General features: G+C 48.7%; 1 protein-coding gene across 1 annotated transcript in view; it reads left to right on the forward strand.

The window, feature by feature from the left end:
* The first annotated feature begins 4,863 nt into the window (after window positions 1-4,863).
* The window catches only part of LOC144256059 (protein-tyrosine kinase 2-beta-like), a 30,165-nt gene continuing 15,735 nt past the window's right edge, over window positions 4,864-19,293 (forward strand). The window contains 18 exon segments of the mRNA XM_077801217.1: window positions 4,864-5,007; window positions 5,676-5,841; window positions 6,068-6,175; window positions 7,218-7,296; window positions 11,845-11,907; window positions 12,098-12,152; window positions 12,596-12,739; window positions 13,671-13,745; window positions 14,254-14,355; window positions 14,982-15,099; window positions 15,646-15,685; window positions 16,012-16,058; window positions 16,804-16,854; window positions 17,256-17,329; window positions 17,331-17,358; window positions 17,949-18,029; window positions 18,146-18,246; window positions 18,484-18,599. Coding sequence (XP_077657343.1) covers window positions 4,864-5,007; window positions 5,676-5,841; window positions 6,068-6,175; window positions 7,218-7,296; window positions 11,845-11,907; window positions 12,098-12,152; window positions 12,596-12,739; window positions 13,671-13,745; window positions 14,254-14,355; window positions 14,982-15,099; window positions 15,646-15,685; window positions 16,012-16,058; window positions 16,804-16,854; window positions 17,256-17,329; window positions 17,331-17,358; window positions 17,949-18,029; window positions 18,146-18,246; window positions 18,484-18,599 — 1,592 coding nt within the window.

The following is a 19,293-nucleotide window of genomic DNA, read 5'->3' on the forward strand; positions in this document are numbered from 1 at the left end:
TGTTGCTCTCATTTTTATAAATACAGTTTTATTGGACCACAACCACACTCATGTATTATCTATGGCTCTTTTGAGCTACAGTAATAGTGTTGGGTATTTGCAACAGATATCCTATGGTTCACAAAGCCTCAGATATCTTCTACCTGGCCCTTTACAGAAAACATTTACTGATGCCTGGCAGAGCCTCCCTGACCTTTCCTCCCATCAGTTTCCTCCATGCTGTCTCCATCCTGGCTCCTGTGGTACCAAGCACACTGGAGCCTCACATCCTCCCACCCAGGGCCCTCCATGCTTTCTGGACCCTTTGTCTGGAAGGTTCTTCTACAAAAAAGCAACTCTGTTCCCCTCTCTCTTACTTCCTTCATTTCCCCAATTTGCTGAATTAATTAATGAATCCTTATTTAATGATGGATGGTCCAATGGGGATGGTTCACATACAGAGACTGGTCAAAGTTATAAAGCCCAAAGAAAATGGCCACAAGTCCACATTGTTGTCACTGTCACCACAGTTAGAGTCTGGGGCGTGGCTGTCATGGGCTGTAGCTATGGGTGTAGAACAGACCCACATGACAAAGAAACTTCTTGCCTCAAATGTCACTGGTGCCTATTGAGACTCGTTGATGACAATTGTGGAGCATTATAGTAAAATGGGTGCCTGGGACCCATCACCAAACATGAGAAAAACCTGCTTTACCTGCACACTGAAGTAACCCACGTCACCCACCCCTCCTTCTGAGGCACATGCTACATGTTGACTTCACAGTGAATTGGAGTCATTACGTTAACAGTCAGAAATTTTTGAATACATGAAATCCACCTGGTACTTTCCTTCCTAATTTTTATTATCGATCATTATCCATCATTCCTCCAAAACTTAGCAAAAGGCCCAACCTGGTGGTGTATTAGTAAATCTAAATATTTGATAGAATGGTTTTATCTTTAGCAGAGCATTTTTTTTTGGGGGGGTCACCTCTCATGCACTGTAAGTCAGCCACAGAGAAGCTCTTATTCCCTCTTCACAGCTTCCTTGCACCTACTTCTGGTCTCACTACAGAAGGGAAAAAGGAAGCTGCTGCTGGGCTGAGTGGGGTGCTGATGTTGAAGCCCTTCATAGCTCTTGCTCTGAGCAGAAGGAAGTGTTTTTTTTTTTCATTCTTTCTTTCAGCCAGTTGGCATGGCTGCATGAGCTGTGACTATGGCCTGATTGACCCACAGGATCATTTATCATTTACCACCCTTCATATGCCTCTGCTGGTACTGGCTTCAACTTGCCAACAGCCTCAGGTCCTTTTCTTTCTTTTTAATATTTATTTTTTTAGTTATAGGTGGACACAGTGTCTTTATTTTACTTTTATTTTACTTTATGTGGTGCTGAGGATTGAACCCAGTGCCTCACTCATGCTAGGCGTGCACTCTACCTCTGGAGCCAGAACCTCAGGCCCCCTCGGGTCCCTTTCTAAAGGCTGTTTTCTTCAACACCGCACCCCTTCCTTGGAGCTTGCAGGTATTGAGTAACTGAGGCCCACAGCTCTGGGCCCACAGCTCCGGCCCCTTCCTTTGGCCCCTACCTACTGAGTTTCTGCCTAGGCACCAGCTCCCACTCACTCAGTCAAGGCCTGAGCCATTGGAGAGATGCTCCATCCCCAGGTCTCATACTTCCTGGGCCAATCAGTTCAGCTCTTCATGTTGACTTGACCTTTGGGCTAGGTCAAGCACCTACTGTATGCCAAACACTGCACTAAGCTCTTTATGTATCTGTGATCCACATAAGGCCTGCCAGTCTTAGTACAGTGTCACACTCCAGAAAATGTTAGTCTGACATATAAAAATAATTGGAAATACATTTAAATCTTTATTGTCGTCACTTGGAAAGGTATCACTGGAAGATCACTATTAAGATAGGTAAAAAAATTTCTTAAAATTCTCATAACCATTTACCAATTAGAACTAAAATGATAGTTGTTGTTTGTCTTATCAAAGGTCAGACCTAGACTGTGGTTTTAGTTCCTATTGAAAAATGTCTTCATTAGTTTCCCAGGGCTGCTATAACAAAGTCTCACCAATAGGGTGGTTTAAAACAATGAAAATGGATCATCTCACAGTTCTGGAGGCAGGAAAGACAAGAGCAAGACCTCGGCAGGGCCACGCTCCCTCTAAAACCTTAAGGGAACCCTCTCTTGCCTCTTAGTATCTGATGACTCTCCAGCATGCTTTGGTGTTCCATGGTTTGCAGATGTGTCACTCAAATTCCACATCTTCACCTTGCACTCCCACTGCATGTGTTTCTCTCTATGTTTCCAAATTTCCCCCTTTCGGAGGATACTGACCATATTGGATTAGAGCCCACCAGAAAGTTTTCATTTGAGCTTGAGTAATTTGCAAAGACCCTATTTCCAGATAAGGTCAAATTCTAAGAACTAGAGTTTAGGACTCCAATGTGCCTTTTTGCGGGAACAAACTCAATCCATAACAGTTTCTTTCTGGATTCATAAGCAAAGTCCTTTGTTATCTCAGTGAGAAAACAAGAGCTCTGTCAAGGGCAGTCAGGAAGGGATTTCCAGAGGACTTAAGTGTGGACTGGGCCTTAAAGGATACCTGGGATGACTGGGAGTTCTCCAGGAGAAGTCAGGAGACAGAAGAAGCCAGGCAGGAAGATGATGGAGTCAAGCAGAGAAAAGCAATGGCATGCTGTGGTGAGGGTGGAAAGACCAGCACTGGTGCTAGGCACTTTGTGGGTCAAGAGGGGAAAACAGGACTGGGAAGAATATGTGGAGGGACATTCCAAAGGGCCTTTTAACCCTGATGCTAAAGAAATTTTGGTTCTTATCCTCTTATCATATAGAAAACAAGGAACCAATGGGAATTTTCAACTCAAGTCACTTCATTTAAATTTGTTCTCAATCTCAGAGTGACACTTTTTAGACAAAGTTGAAGCAAGACTCTCTTGATCCAAGGCTTAAGTAGATCTTATTCATTAAAGGTTGAATTCTGTCATCTTTAAAAAGAGGAGCATTTGGTCTTGGTAGGGCAATGAGTAAGGAGGGTGAACTGAATCAAGCCCAGAACATAGTCTACAAGCCAGAGTCCCAGTGGGGCTCCCAGGAGGCAGACCCGGGTTGGAGGCCTGGGTGGAAGAAGTGTGGATGAGGACTCTCACAAGATGCACCTGGAACAGGAGATGCAGGATTGGCTGGGGAAAATCTAGGCTGTGACACAGTCCATTTCACATGGAACTCTGGAGCTCTGGAGCTCTGGAGCTAGGGCAGCTCAGTGACATTGACCCAATCAGCATGAAAGGACAGGCCTTGATGACTATCTATTGACCAATCACTGTATGTGAGCCATCCCTCATCAGGGATGTGACCTTAGGCAAGGACCATTTTTTGCAAAAGAGTGGAGGATGATGGGGACCTCATTTATCACATTGTTTTGAAAAATCCAGCCACTGATATACAGTATGTCTAATAAGCTCAAGAAAAACAAAAAGATTAGGTGTCGCCAAAAAACAGATGAGCCTGAGAAAACAGACCACAGAGATACAGGGGAAGTACCTCAGTGTGATTGATGTGGTTAAAGACAGAGAAAGTAAATGGAGAAGATAAGTGCTTGGATGACATTTCTTTTGGGGAGCATAGTCGAGTGTCACTCAATGACAGGAGAAATACATCTCGAGGTGATTTCATCCTCATGTGAACCCTGTAAAGAACACTTACACACACATCTGATGTCACTAGATGGTATAATCTGTGTGACTGCTATCCTATATGTGGTCCATTATTGACTCTGTAGTGCATGACTGTAAGTTTTCCTGCTCTTAGGGACAAGACAACCAGTCATATTCTTTCTTTGTTTATGACCTACAAGAGGAAAATCCAGAGAAAGGGGAGAGAGGAGAAAACTTCTGGAGGAGGTCTTCACACTATTTGGTAAAGAAAATAAATCATCATTAGTCAAATAGAAAGAGAAGCCCTGGAAATGCCAACGTTTGCAAGAAAGCACCAGAAGGCTTCTCACATCCAGGCTGTGCACCAAGGGCAGGCTTAGTGCCTGGAAGCTTCATCCAGGGCAAACAAGGCCTTCCTGCAGAAAACACATATTGTGTTTTCTTTATAAAGTAGAATATCACCATTAATAAAAAGAAACACATTAATGATATATACAATAATGTGGGGGAATTTCAGATATTGTCCTCGGTGAAAAAACTGGGCCAGACACAAAAGAATGGCACCTATGAAATGATCCCACTTATGTGAAGTTCTGGAGGGGGTGGTTCCTGGGAGAGAGAGGTGAGAGTGAACCACGAGGGATGACTGAGGAGAGAGAAGAGAGAACTTTCCAGGGATCTGGAAAACTGCCTTTCTTAATTGGTGTTGGCTTTCACAGGTGCATTCATGTGTCAAAATCATACAGTTAAAATTTGTGCATTTTAATTGATGTAAGTTTTACTTTAAAAGAAGAACCACAAAATAAATTAATAGTTGAGTTACAGATGGAGAATAGGGGGTGGCACAGATGAAGCAGGAGGGGCAGAATGTTGGTCATTGCTGAGGCTGGGTTGTGTGTACAAGGGAAGCTATTATGCTCCTCTGTTTACCTTACATATGTTAAAGGTTTTCAATAATAAACAGCACAGCGGGCCCAGCCCTAAGGAAATTAGACATTAGCCCAATCGGTTTTAACTGGGGAGAGGGAATGTTCTGCTCTTCCTGGTCAGAACAGCAACGGCCTGGGCATCAATCCATCTCTCACACTGCCAAGCCATCCAACAGGATAGGTCAGTGCCTGTGGGCTTCTAAGTTTGCATCTGAGCCATCTCTCTGCTGTCAATAGAGGGCTCCAATCACCCATTATGTGTGGAACCACATGAGAGGCTTGAGGAAAAATGTTGCAAAAGTGATGTCAGAACAAGGCAAGGCCTCAGAGGTTCACATTCAGGCAGCCAGCTGCCTGAGTGGCCCTCGTGTCAATCCAGCTCTGGCTCTGGCCAGGAAGCTAGGACATCAGGCTGTGGGTAAGTGGCCCAGTTAACTAGAGGCCACCTTTCTTGTCATATCTTCATTTCCTATGACAATCCTTCTTGTGTAGGGACTGTGCCACTTGCTCCCTTGAGGTGAGTCTTCTCCTTCTGTATTTCCCTCTCCATCATCCCAGTGATCAGCTTGGCCTAGTAGAAATCTGGAGTCCAGCAGGCCAGGGTTCAAAAATCCCAGCCTAATGCCATGGCTTGTGTGACCTACATAAATTTCCTCTTTGTCACACAAGGACAGTGACACCTGCTTGTTTCCCCATGTTGTACAGATTCAGTGAAATCATGTGTGTGTAAAGTATCTAGCAGAGCCTGGTCTGGTACTCAGTAAGGATGGTGAACTTGGGAACCATTAAGAAGGTGCTTTTCACATGGCAGGTGCTTAGTGAGTATTAACTGGTTCAACTGGAATGCAGTGCGGAAGCACAGCACCTGTGCTGTCTCCTCAGTTCTGTCTCTGTCTCATTTTGACTAAATGAACAACATTTGTTCATTCACAACATACAGCTCACTGTGTACCACATCTTGCACTAAGTGCTAGGGAATCAGAAACAAGTACATTGTTAAGGCAGAATCCCACCCTAGAGAATCACACCCTGGGGAGCCCAGCAAGGAACACCCCTGAGTTGTGTCCCTCTCTTCTCTGCAGAAGATCATCACCTCCATCCTGCTAAGTGGGTGGATTTGGCCCAACATCCAGCTGGCTGAGTGCTATGGACTGAGGCTAAAGCACATGAAGTCAGATGAGATCCACTGGCTACACCACCAGATGAAGGTGGTTGAGGTGCAGGACAAATATGAAGCACTCCCCATCTTCAGAATCTTCTAGAAAATCCAAGTGGCATCCTAGACTTAGACGTCCTACAATATCTAATGCATGCATTTTTAAAGTGTGATGTAGACTCACAGTAAATCTGTATCCAGAAATGTTCCCAGTTGGGATAATGGCATGCCATGGTGAAGGGGAGCAAAGGATAGGGAGGATGGAGGGACCCACTTCCTCCTCAAAATTCGAGCTTCCCTGCATCACCCAGAGTCTGACCGCCTATCACAGGTATGACCTTCAAATCCACTACTTGCCGGAAGACTTCATGGAGAGCCTGAAAGAGAACAGGACCACGATGCTTTATTTTTACCAACAGGTAAAAAGTTCCTCCAGAGTCCCATTGCACCCTCCAGGCCAAGTGTATCCATCCCCTCGTAGGAAGATGGAAAGACAAAGCCCAGGTTTGTCTTTTTTGCTATGCCTGAGGATCATTGTCAGCTGTTCCAACCTTAGTGCAGACCAACCTGTTCCATAAGCTCCCAGCTCCTCTAGGACTTCCTTGGCTTCCCAGGTGATTGGGCTAATGAAGCAGGAGCAGGTTAACATACAGGCTCTGGGGTCTTTCATACCTGGTTTTTAGCCAGCTCTGCCATTTACTAACCTGGTATTCTCAGAGACTTAACTGTCTCCTCGCCTATAAAATACTAATATCTACTCGGTGGGGTTATTGTGAGGATCAAATGACATCATTGGCACTGTGCAGGTAAGCTGTCTCTGGGAAGACGGGACCCCTGGTTTAGAGCAGCTGTCAATTCCCATGGTGTAAATGCTCCCGCCAAGACCTGATTCAAGCTACCAATGGGATATCCACCAGTTCACAAAGCTTCTAAAGTTGTGATAACGGCTCTCTTGAACAATTGCCAAGCTTCTTTGACATGCCATAGCATTAAATAAGTGCCCAGCACCTGTGTGAAGATGTGCCAAGGAAGAGTGAACTACTGCCATTATTTTCCAGCTGGTCTCATCTGCATCTCCCCTCTGGTTTCCTGGACACTAATCCAGACATTTCTTGGACCATGGATGGCATTTATTCCTATCTATCAACAGGGCTTTGGAAAAATTAGTGACTCCTCCCCAAATCTGGGGGAGGGGGGTCGGTTCTCTCCCAATTGGAATGGGGTGAAGACTCTGAAGCAGGGAGAGAATGTGTATAAAAGTTCACCTGTGAAGGGGCTCTTGGCCCAGGGGGCAGAGGCAGAGCCGAGAGGGAGCTCCCATCCTGCTCCCCATCCCTGATCACTGCTTGTCTGTGATTGGGTGAGCATGAGACAGCTCAGAGGCAGAGGTGTGTCACCTCCTGGGGCCTCTGCTCAGGGAAAGGGACAATGAGGGCGTGAGTCTGACCTGTGATCCTTCTCTTGCCAGCTCCGAATGACTACATGCAGCGCTGTGCCAGCAAGGTGAGTGAAAGCATGGCCCTGCAGCTGGGCTGTCTGGAGCTCAGGTAAGTGGCCTCAAGGTCTCACCTGGGAGAGCTGGGCCGGAGGTTGGTATGGACTTTCAAGCATCAATGGTGGAAGTGGGAGTGGGCATGTGAGAGATGGGAAGGGAAGGAGAGGAAGCCAGCAGAGTGGGCCTCTGAGGTGCTCGCCATCTGGTCCTTGGAATAAATGGGAGAGAAGGACCAGCTCCCTCTGCTCAGTCCCCACCCCGTGCCCTGCCCTTGCCTCTGTGCTGCCTGCTTCTCCCTCTGTCCTTTTCAAATGTTTCTGCAAATGCTTCAGAGCAGAAGTTCAGGCCCTAGGGCTGTTGGAATGTAGGGGTCCCCATCTGTGCTGCCCACTATAGCACTCCAGCTCCAGGATGTACTCTGTGGCTTTCGGCAATGTCCTCGAGCTCACGGTGTTTGGGAGGTGACTGATGTGTACATAATTAATCATAATAAAAGGCAGAATGAACATGTACCACTTCCAAGTGAAGCCATTAACCTTGCCTGCAGGCAGCAGGGAGTGGGGATTTGAACTGCTCCTGGAAGGAAAAAATACCTCTTGGTTGGCAGATAATGGCACCCAGTGGGACATGCATTCTAGCCCGCCCAGGGATGGAGGAAGAAAGGCATAGTTTAGAGAATGGGGGTGGGGTGAACTTGGAGAGTAAAGATGGCTGGCATGTAAGAGGCCATGATAATAGCAGGCTAATGACATCATTGGGACAACAGACACCATGTGCCCTGGCCTGCCTTCCAGGAGTCCTGCAGCCCTTATACTCTGCATGGCATCCTATAGTCTTCCCCTCTGGAGTTAGACAGTTCTAAAAACCTTATCTTTTCCTTTTTGTTGGTGGATCTCACACTTAGGGCTGTGGTATCACTTGGAGACTCCAGTGTGCCGCAGGCTGCCCGGCCCCGGGCCGGCTGAGTCCCGCTCCTGCTGCGGAGCACTGCCTGCCGCACCCCTGCTGAGCGATTCCCTGCTGGGCTGTCAGTGCATGCCGGTTTGCAATCTTGCAACCCGGTTGGGCACAAAAACACAAGCCAGTCAAACTGAGACAAAGTTTTATTTAGTGAGAGGCCATGTGCGTCCCCTAACAAGTGGGTCCACCACGTGTGTGTTCTACCTGAGCCGGGGGGCTTCCCCTTCCCCTGGAACACCCTCCTACCATCCTTCCCAACCAATGGGAACTCTCCCATTACAAGAGTGACATGAGTAACCTGAGTCCTGAAATGGGCCCAGCTAAACAGCATGAGTCCAATTACCATATGAATGTGAATTGCTGGCTGGCAGTCATTAAATCCAAAGGTGCCTGTATCAATATTTTTGCTGTGGCTCCTAACACAGTGAATCATCTGTCAGTCATCACTTAGTGAAAGCAAACCAAAGGGGATCCATTTGCATTCCACTTCACATTTTTACACCCTCCAGTCATCCCCAAACTGTTATTGGTTGAGGCTTCAGTGCCAGGAGCTGTGCTAAGAGGCTGGAGGACGAGGCTCTGGAAGAGAGTGTGGTCAGGAATGGGCAGGCTAGAGAGGCTGCTCTCTGATCAGCCCAGGATTGCTCCCAGGTCTGTTTCCTGAAAAGAAACAACCTCATGTCTCCTGAGTCTCAGGAGCATCAGATAGAGGTTTCTATTACTGGTGACCCCTGAGGTCAGGGGATGTGCTGATGGGGGAAAGGGCGTGGGAAACACATACTTTGTAAAACTGATAGAAGATTTCTCAGGTCTGATCGCTTTTAAATGAAAAGGGTAGATAGAATATGGTTGTATGTGAAGTTGGGCTATTTTAAAGTGAAGTTTTGACTATTGTCACTAACAGAGTCATATATGGTTTTGAAAATCATACCATGAAGTCAACTCTTCCAGGGATGCAACTCTTGCTTGAAAATCATGGGTAACAGTCCCTTGTCCTGTTAGCATCACAGATTACACACTTTGCCTATGGATAATGACATCACCAGGAAAAGAGTATGCATTGTTTCTTGGTGTAAAAAAGAAGTATGATATGTGTAGCAGACATGAGATTAGGGACATTAATCCTCTGTGGACTCAGATCAGATCCTATCCAGAGAATTGGGTGTAATGATTTACAGCACAGGTCAGAAGCTGGGCTTTCTGGGCATGCATCCTGGGGGCTTTCATTGACTCTGTTATTCTGGGCAAGTTGTCTGATCTCCCTGTGCCTCAGTTCCTTCATCTGTAAAATGGGAATGATGGAACAACTTCACAGGGTTGTTAGGAGGAATTAGTGAGTTACTATATTTCAAGTACTTACAACCATGACAAGGACTAAAGTGTTCTGTAACTGTGTATTTACTTGCCCGTCATTTTTCTCTCAACCCTTATTTTATTTATTTATTTGTCTCTAATAGAATTTTGTTCAGAGAAGTTTTAGATTTGCAGCAAAACTGAGCAGATGGCACAGAGTTGTCTTGTGCCTCCTCTCCCATACCCGCACAGCACTCCATCATCGCCACTCTGTGAGTGTGGAGCAATTGCTCCGGTTGATGCGTCATTATCACCCAAACACCACAGTGCACATGAAGGTTCTCTCCTGGAGGTGCACATTTTTCAGGGTTTGGACAAATGCTTGCCTCCACCACTATGATATCATATGGGCTAGTTTCACCGCCCCCAAAATGCTGCATGTCCTCCCTCTTCATGCCTCCCTCCCACTTACTCCCTGCAATTGCTGGGCTTTATATTGTCACCTTCTTTTGCCCTTTGCAGAATATCATATAGTTAGAGTGCAACCCAACTGATATTTTATTGATCTAGTGGAGATGCTTTACAAATGCCAACTATATTATTTAATCTAAATCTCCTGCTCTAAGTTAAAATGTGAAACTCATGGCCTATATGCTAGAAATAAGTTTGAGGAACCAAATGATTTGTCCCCCTGTGGTGTCTTAAACAGACTCAGTTTCCCCCTGTCTTACTGTACCTGGAGTTCAGTGGCCTCCATTCACTGGGTTGCTCCATCCCAGAGTCTCCCAGCATGCTTATTTTCTTGTGAGTGACAGCTACTTATGTTGCTTGACAATATATTCAAAGACACCATTTATTAAAAATTGTTCAGGACATAATATTTTATTCTTTATGATCCTATTGGAGTTTTTTTCTATAATTTCATGCTTTAGATGTTCTTGACCCTGTGATATAAAATATTTTTTCTAGATATCTTTTTCTAGCTTTATAATGGTTTCATTGCTTTTATTTATATATATTTAATCTATATTTATATTTATCTATATTTAGAAAATAAATATTCTAGATAATAGTTTGAGGTGAGAATGCAACCTTCCTATTTTCTAAACAGGTTGAGCAATCTGAGCTCATTGCTTTGGGGTCATACGTTACTTGCTTCTCTCTGCTTATAGTATTAGTAGCACAAAACTGGTCCCAGACGTCTATAGGACACCTGGCATAAAGGATTACTGAGTTATTTTTTTTTCTTCTAGGTACTAGGGATTTAATCTAAGGGTGCTTTATCACTGAGCTACATCCTCAGCCCTTTTTATTTTTAATTTTGGATCTCACTAAGTTTCTGAGGCTGGCCTCTAACTTGAGGCTCTCATGTCTCAGCCTCCCAAGTCACTGGGATTGCAAGCATCAGTTACTTTAATGTAACATTGGACAGTGTCTGCAATAGTCAGTGAAATGACTAGACACAGCAATCCTGACAGGGAAGGGAGGCTGGCATATGCAGGGACACTGGCTATTTGGTCTCAGCTGAAACCACCATTGCTACAAATAAATATGACAGTCATGCATCAGTTACTAATGGAGATATATTCTGAGAAATGCATCATTAGGTAACTTCATTGTCACATTAACAAAATAGAGTCCATTTATGCAAACAAAGACAGCAATGACTCTAGGTGAGTAATCTTATGAGACCGCCATGATATCTGTGGTCCATTGTTGACCAAAAGGTCATTATGTGGCATCTGACAGTACCTACAAGTTTTCATGAATGTATATATTTTTAGGAGAAATGGGACTTGAAGAAGATGTGTCATATATTAATAGATGCCACCTCTGGGTTGTAGGATTATGGATTATTTATATTTTCTTTTACAAATTCAAAAATTTTAACATGTTCATTTAATAATTGTTTAGGTGAACACACAAACATATGCACACATTTCAGAGATGGCAAATAGGTAAAAAGAAAGTGCCCAGGAACTCAGGACCTTAAGGTGCAGGTGGTGTCCCCAGCCTCCTGGGCTTGGCCACCATCTTATTCCTCAGCCTCAGAGCCCACATCCCAGGAGCTGGGTCTCTCAGAGCACTAGGATGGTGCCTTTCTGGGAACAAAGTCTGTGGGATTTCCTTATCCTTACTGTTTTCTAAAGATTCAATTTTACCCCCCTGCCATCTTGCTCCCTCTCGGCGAACCCCACCTCTGGCAGGGGAAGGGCCTCCAGGCCAATGCCTGGGCATGAGTGCCTTTTATTTTATTTTATTTTATTTTATTTTATTTTATTTTTAGGCCCTGATGGCCTTCTTCTCCGGTTACCGACTCTCCCCTCCATGACTCCTTTCTCTCCAGGCGGTTCTTCAAGGACATGCCCCACAACACCCTTGACAAGAAGTCCAACTTTGAGCTCTTGGCGTAAGTGCAGGGCTGCCTCCTGACCCGCCTCCCCTCCTTCCCTCCAGAGCCTCCTTTCCCACTCAGCCCTGGACCAGAGTGGGATAGTCAAGGCCTTATCCCCAAGCCCTGGTACCTCCTCCTGACTAGCCAGAAGTCCTGAGCTGGAGGGAAGGAGAGTCAAATGCTGCTTCTGTTTCCTTGTTTTCAGAAAAGAAGTGGGACTCGACCTGTTTTTCCCAAAGCAGATGCAGGAGATTTTAAAGGTGAGAAAATCAAAGGGTGAGGGGCCCAGAAAACCCTTTTTTGTGCAGATCCCCTGGGCTAGAAATACAAGGATTCGGCTGGGGATCCTCAAAGAAGCTGGGGCATCTGCACTGTCTTGAGCCAGGAGATAGGACAGACAAATGCCCCCAGTGGGCCACTTCTGTGGTGGAGAATCAGGACGGGCTATGCTTGGCTCTAGCCTCCCAAGAGGCAGCCTGAGCCCTGGGAGGCTGACTTCCCTGCCTCCCACTCAGGGTTAGGGTGGGCCCCGTGGGCCCCACTCGAGACCAGTGAGTGTGTTTTGAGGAACAGGTCAGTGTTGCTGTCATGGCAGGAGCCCTGGGGACATCTTCCAGCATGGGCATCCTCTCAGTGAGACCTAGTGGAAGGACAGGTGCCAGGAGGGGCAGGGCCTGGCTCAGCACTGCCAACCTCTCCCCAGCCCAAGCAGTTCCGGAAGATGATCCAGCAGACCTTCCAGCAGTACGCCTCACTCCGGGAGGAGGAGTGTGTCATGACGTTCTTCAACACCCTGGCGGGGGGCTTTGCTAACATTGATCAGGAGACCTATCGCTGTGAACTTGTTGTAATGACCACCCTCCTTATTCTCTCTGGGCCTGGGTTCTAGGCCTGGCAGGCTAGGGGGCCAGGGAGCTATTCGGGGCCAGGAACAGAATTCAGGCAGCAGGGCCTTGCTGTTACCTGCCTATGGCAGAACTCATGTTAATCCATGTGCCGAGCAGGGAGCTGATTGTTTGCCTCCAGCTGTGGGAGGTGGGCAGGTGGGCAGTTATCCAGAGGGGTGAGCTGTAGAAACAGTTGCCGCAGTCTGGCTGGGCACAATTCAGGAGCCACTTGTCAAAAGAAACAAACTTTATTTTTAAAACTACAAACGCCAAACAAAACAGCTCCTCAGGAAAAACCCTCAGAGCCCAACTGCCACCACCGGCTTCCACAAGCCTCTCCCGCACACCCCAACAACCACCTCCCCCAATCCTCCTGCTCTTGAGGCCGATTGGCTAGGTCGCGTGGGCGGAGCCAAAGAAGTCCCCCAATGAGCAGTTCCGTAGTCTGAAGGGCAGGGAAACAGCCCAATGAACATGACCGCAGAGGAGCCAATCAGCTAGATGTTGCTGGGGCCACTGTGAGCCAATCATCAGCTGGCAGTCTGAAGGGCAGGGAAACAGCCCAATGAACATGACTGCAGAGGAGCCAATCAGCTAGATGTTGCTGGGGCCACTGTGAGCCAATCATCAGCTGGCAGCTTGAAGGGCAGGGAAACAGCCCAATGAACATCACCGCAGAGGAGCCAATCAGCTAGATGTTGCTGGGGCCACTGTGAGCCAATCATCAGCCGGCAGCTGGAAGTTTGCTGGCAGCTGGAAGTTTGCTGGGGCCCCTTTGGCTGTGGCTCTCAACAAACAGTGGTCCCTGTCTTGCTTAATGAGCCTTTCTTAGAGTGTCAACACACCAGGTGTTAGAAGAGAGGTAACAGTCCCCTCTCTCCTCTATTCCAGCAAGGGTGGAACATTACGGTGGACCTGGTCATTGGCCCCAAATGCATCCACCAGCTGACAAGTCAAGATACAAAGGTAGAGAGCACTGAGGCCATGCCAGCCCCTGGCTCAGGGTCTTAGATTTCCAACTCCTTCTCTGTCTGACCAATCATTCTTCTTCCCCCGTTTCTGAGAGCAGAGAACCATGCCCTTGGCGTGAGCTTTGTGTACAGTGTTTGGGGATGGGAGCTTGGGCAGATGGCTCCTTATTGCAGACATAGGTGCAGAGAGAGAGAAAAGGACATGCTTGGCATTCTCCTGGTACAGAGAGAAGAGTAGCTCTGTAAGTGGCAAAGGGAGGCAGTTCTGGGTCCAGTTCTGACTCTACTGCCACCTTGATGTATGACCTTGGGCAAGTCCTGTCTTTCTCCACACCCCATTTTTCTCTTCTGAAAGGTGAGGAGCTTGGACTCGATGATCCTTCCAGACTTTCTCCCTTCATCTGCAGAGAGACTCCCAGTTGCTTCTCCCTCCCCATCCTGACCCATCTGCATTGCCTGATCTCAGCAATGGGATGTTCTTAAGGCCCCCTTCTTCTCCACAGCCCACCTGCCTGGCTGAGTTCAAGCAGATCAGGTCCATCAGGTGCCACCCGCTGGAGGAGGGCCAGGCTGTCCTGTAGCTGGGCATTGAAGGTGCACCCCAGGTAAGCCTCTCTGGACACCTGGAGTCTCTTCAGGGGTATCACTATGGGTTAGGATGCCCTTGGGTCGACATGACTGTGGAAAGCAGGAATCCAGGGCTTCAGTGGCTTTGGGGATCTTGTTAAGAAAACTGCACCCATGCCCCACCAAGGTGCTGGGATGATGGTTTGTATTTTTATTTTAATGTCAGGAAAGAAGTGGGGTCTAATATTGACCAAGTGAAAAATTACTTATAGGTCAAGATCCCAGGGACGGGGGGATTTCATGGTGGAAGAATAAGAGACCTCCAACTGCAGAGCATCTATCTCTGCTCTCCTCAGTCTGTCTCTGCTTCACTCTGTTTCCATTTCTCAGTTTCTGCTTTACATAGGGAGCACCCCACGTGGTACGAGGCATCCTGCTTTCTCACTGGTCTTCCCAGAGCTCAGGGTGGTCCATAAGAGGGAGCACAAGCACGTCCCCTAGTGGCAACATGGAAGGCCAGCAGAGCCCGGAGGAAGTGTGGGTTAGGGTTGGGGGTCCTGCAGCATGGTTGGGGATGGGGGTCCTGCAGCCTCTCAAGCAGCACTAGGGGGTACAGTGTAGCCAAGGCTTGAGGTCTCACCTTCGGCTGGCTTTTTCTCTGCAGTCTTTGTCCATCAAAACCTCATCTCTGGCAGAGGCTGAGAACATGGCTGACCTCATAGATGGTTATTGCTGGCTTCAGGGGGAACATAAAGGCTCTCTCATCATCCATCCCAAGAAAGGTAGGTTTCTCTGAAAGGCACAGTGGACAGTTAGTTGCACACTGAGCGAAGCCTGCAGGGCAATGTGGAGGCATGGGGGCATGGAGCCATTGGCCCTTGAGCAAATGCGTTCTTCCTGGGTGTGAGGAGGTGCTCAAGCAGCTCTGCAGGTGCTTCCTGTGGGGCCATCCTGGGTCACCAGCTACAGGCCCTGGTCCTGGACAGCCACCCCTGGTACTGCTAGTCAGAGATTTATAGAGGCCAGCTTCTGGAAGAGCTGCATTTGTAGTACCAGGGAGATCAGAGCCATTGTTAGGACATGAATGGACCTTCTTCGTTTTGGGACCAGGGTCAACAATAGGTCTGAGATGGATCACGGGGTGCTGGCAGGAGGAAGCCTACAAGGAGGATACTGATTCTGGCCCAAGGCCTACATAGCTTCCACCCTGATGCTGAGAGGGGAAAGAAGGTGGGGAGGGGTCTCCTTGTGGAGCAGTGACAGGCCCTCCATCCATCCCGGACTCTGTGTCCCTGGCTCCAATCTTCCCTCCCCTCCTCTCTCTCCAGATGGTGAGAAGCAGAACAGCCTGTCCCAGATCCCCACCCTGTGAGTACAGTGGGGATTTGGAAGGGCCCTGAGCTCAGCCAGTGTGTGATGGGAGGAGGATGAACAAGCAGGGTGCCCCCACCCCCTCATTTTTGAGAGAACTCTAGACCCTGGCCTTTCCCACAGTGTGTTGTCCTCCATGCTTCCCCCTGGTGACATCCTGGGAGGATTGCTGCTGAGTCCCATCCCAGGCCCAGGCCATGCCCCAGCTTGTTGAAGCCAGGTGGACTGCTTCTGCTATTGGGTGGTGGGTGAGGGGGACCAAAGCTCTGGAGGAGCTTTGCAAGCTCTGTGTTTACTGCCTCCTGCCCTCTCACCTCCTGCAGTAACCTGGAGGAAAGGTGGTCCCACCTCTCAGAAAGCTGCAGCATAGGTAAGCCTGCCCACCCTGCCCACGGCCTGTGCCCACCTTCCCATGTTTGGTCCCTGTGCCTGCTCTTCTGACCATTCCCTCCAAGTTACAGAAAACAACCTTTCCTATCCCTTCTCAGAGCTGGCTTTAAAATATCGCCATTTGTAATAGCAAGCATATATTGAGTAGTCAGTACACACACTGAGTTTGTCATAACAAGAGGTGGCCCCAAACAAAATCCACAGACCACATAACTACAGACAGACATTGATTTCTCACAGTTCCAGAGGCTGGCAAGCCCAGGGTCAAGGAACCAGCAGATTCAGGTGACTGCCTTATCACTGTGTGCTCCTGTGGTGCAGAGAGAAGGAACTCTGGTGGCCATTCCTCCTCTTATAAGGACACTAATCTTGTAATGGGGGCTCCACTACCTGACCTCATCTAATTGCCCCTCCAAGCTGCATATCCTAAAACTATCAGATTGTGAGTTAGGGCTTTGAGACACAAGCACCCAGTTCATAATGGTTTAAATGGTATGTTTGAAGGAGATGGATTTGCCTTAGATAACAAAAGAGAGACTTGAGCCAAGACACCCCAGGCTCAGTGGCTGCCCCAAAGCCTTGGACAGGAGCCACAGACTTGCCCAGCTTCCCCACTTCAGCACCCTGACCTCTGGCTGTGCTGAGCTCCAGGTAGGAGCCACACTCAGGTTCCTTGCCTGATGAGGCATCTCACCTGTGTGCTGGGCATCCTCCTGTCGTTCCAGAGTCAGACATCTATGCAGAGATTCCCGTCGAGACCTTGAGTTGGCCAGGAGGTAGGTCCTGGACCCTGCCAAGGCAACCAGTCAGGGGTCTGGGAAGTGACATGATGGGGACTCCTGGGACACCACCATGGAGCTTCCTGCCCTCCCTTCATCCTTCCCCAAGTGTGCTCAGGCAGCAGCCAACCCAGGCTCCTGTGGGTTGAAAGCTGAGGTCCTCCATGGATGGATTGTGTGCTTTTGTGTGTCTGTGGGATATTTGGGTTCTAAGAACATGGGCCTGGGACCCAGAAAACGGGGTGATGGCTCCTCCATGGATCTGAGGCAGTGGAACATTCTAGATACCGTTTCCCAACCCAGCCTGTGCATTTTGGCTGAGGTGTTATGGGATTCTGGGGCACCAGGGGATGCCAACTAGTCTGTGTGCCCAGAAGCTGTGTTCTCCATCTGTGCATGTCCACAGAACGGCATTGCCCATGAGAATGTGATTCTCAACCGTATTCTAGGAGAAGGCTTCTTTGGGGGGGTCATATGAAGGGGTCCACACAAATCATGAGAGTCCCAGACTCTTCACAACTCTTTGTCCACCTGTCTAGGGGTGAGGCTTTGGTAGGAGAATATACAGAGGGCAGGAGGGTGGACCCAGCCAAGTGGGAGTTTGTCCAGGGCACCTCTAGGTGGACAGGCTTCACCTTTGTGGCCATGCTTAACAAGCCTGGGGAGGGCAGCGCCAGAGTGTGGGCAGGGAAGGAAGGAAGCACTATTTGAAGCCAAGTGTATATAGAACAGGGCCAGGCAGCCCGCATTTCATGAAGGCCTGTGGTCACCAGCTAACCAGGGCAGATCACGCGGCCCCTCATCTCAGCATCTTGGTCTGCACAGCTGGGCTTCATCTCTTTGATCTCCAAACCCCATTCTGGTTCTAACCCAGCCTGGTCCAGAAGAAAGGGGAAGAAGAGGAAGGGAAGGGGAAAGGGGAGAGAAATGGAAGAAAGGAAGGGGTGGTGTGTCCTGCAGAGGCCAGGTCGCCTCACCCCTCAGCAGTCGGCAAAGTCTGTGGGGAAGGCCCTGCTGAGGCCAGGGCTGGAACTGTTTCCTTTGAGCACTAGACTGGACCAAGCTTCCCTAAACCCCCTTGTTGCATAAAGGGGAGAAAATCAATGTGGCTGTCAAGACCTGCAAGAAGGACTGCACCCTGGACAATAAGGAGAAGTTCATGAGCGAGGCAGGTAGGCACGCCTGGGGGGGGGGCCCAGACTCCCTGGCCTTCTAAGGGAGAGGAGAGAAGAGGGTTCTCCTCCTGCTCTCCCCCTTTCTCCTGTGTGACCTCCTTCTCCCACTTCAGTGATCATAAAGAATCTCAACCACCCCCACATGGTGAAGCTGATTGGCATCTTCGAAGAGGAGCCCACCTGGATCATTATGGAACTGTACTCCTTCGGGGAGGTGAGCTGGAGGAAGCAGGCCAGGCACCCTGAAGATAGCTGAGACACCAAGGGAGCAAAAGACACTTCTCCCAGTTTCGTGCCTTCCGTACTCAGCAGAAGCAGAGGCCCTGTTGATAGAGGAAGTCACCAGAACATCTTGATGACTTGGGGTTTGCCTCCAGAGGAAAGGGAGGTCAGTGGCTGCCAGCAGCCCTGGCTCCATGCTGGGGTCCTGATGGCACCTCCCTTCCCACAGCTGGGCCACTGTCTAGAGCAAAATAAGAACTCCCTGAAGGTGCCCACCCTCGTCCTGTATGCGCTGCAGATATGCAAATCCATGGCCTACCTGGAGAGAATCAGCTGTGTGCACAGGTGGGTACACGGAGACAGCAGGAAAGCCAAGCCCATCCATGACCCCAGAGGAAACTGAGGAGCAGGGCCAAAGTCCCACAGGGAGGAGCTGGAGTCCCTGCCTGGGCCTGCACCCAGCAGCTTAGAGCGCTTGAGCACCTCTACAAAGTGTTTTCTCACTAAAACGCCAAAACAGTTGTGTGGGCCTCAGAGAACTGTCACTAGAAGTAGCTCCAGAGCTACTCCAAAGCTCAGCATCTGACTGTAGCTGAGACCTTCCTCCCCTCCCTTGCAATGCCAGGAAACCTCCTCCCACCCTCTCAGAGCTCCACCTCCTCCACCCTGCCCACTTATCTGCCAGGGGTCCAGGAAGAGGATCTGAGCTAATAGAGCACCTGAATATCCTGAGGTTGAGGCCCAGCACCACCCTCATTCCCCAGCCCCTGGGGCTGTGGAGATGTCCCTTCCCCACCTGGCCTTGTTCCCATTCCCTGAGAGGAGGCTACTGCCATGGGAACATAGTCCCGGGAGACAACCTGGGCACTTACCAGGTGCTTCCCCACCACTGACGTGGCCTGTGTGGCCTTGTGCCTGACCCTATGCAAAGCCACACAGGAAGTATCCATTCATTCAGTGATTATTATGGAGCTCCTCCTGGATGTCAGGCACTGTCTTAGGTTCTGGGACAAAGTTGTGACCAAAACAGACAAACTTT

Source organism: Urocitellus parryii, chromosome 7 (genome assembly GCF_045843805.1).
Source record: "Urocitellus parryii isolate mUroPar1 chromosome 7, mUroPar1.hap1, whole genome shotgun sequence".
Classification (NCBI taxonomy): domain Eukaryota; kingdom Metazoa; phylum Chordata; class Mammalia; order Rodentia; family Sciuridae; genus Urocitellus; species Urocitellus parryii.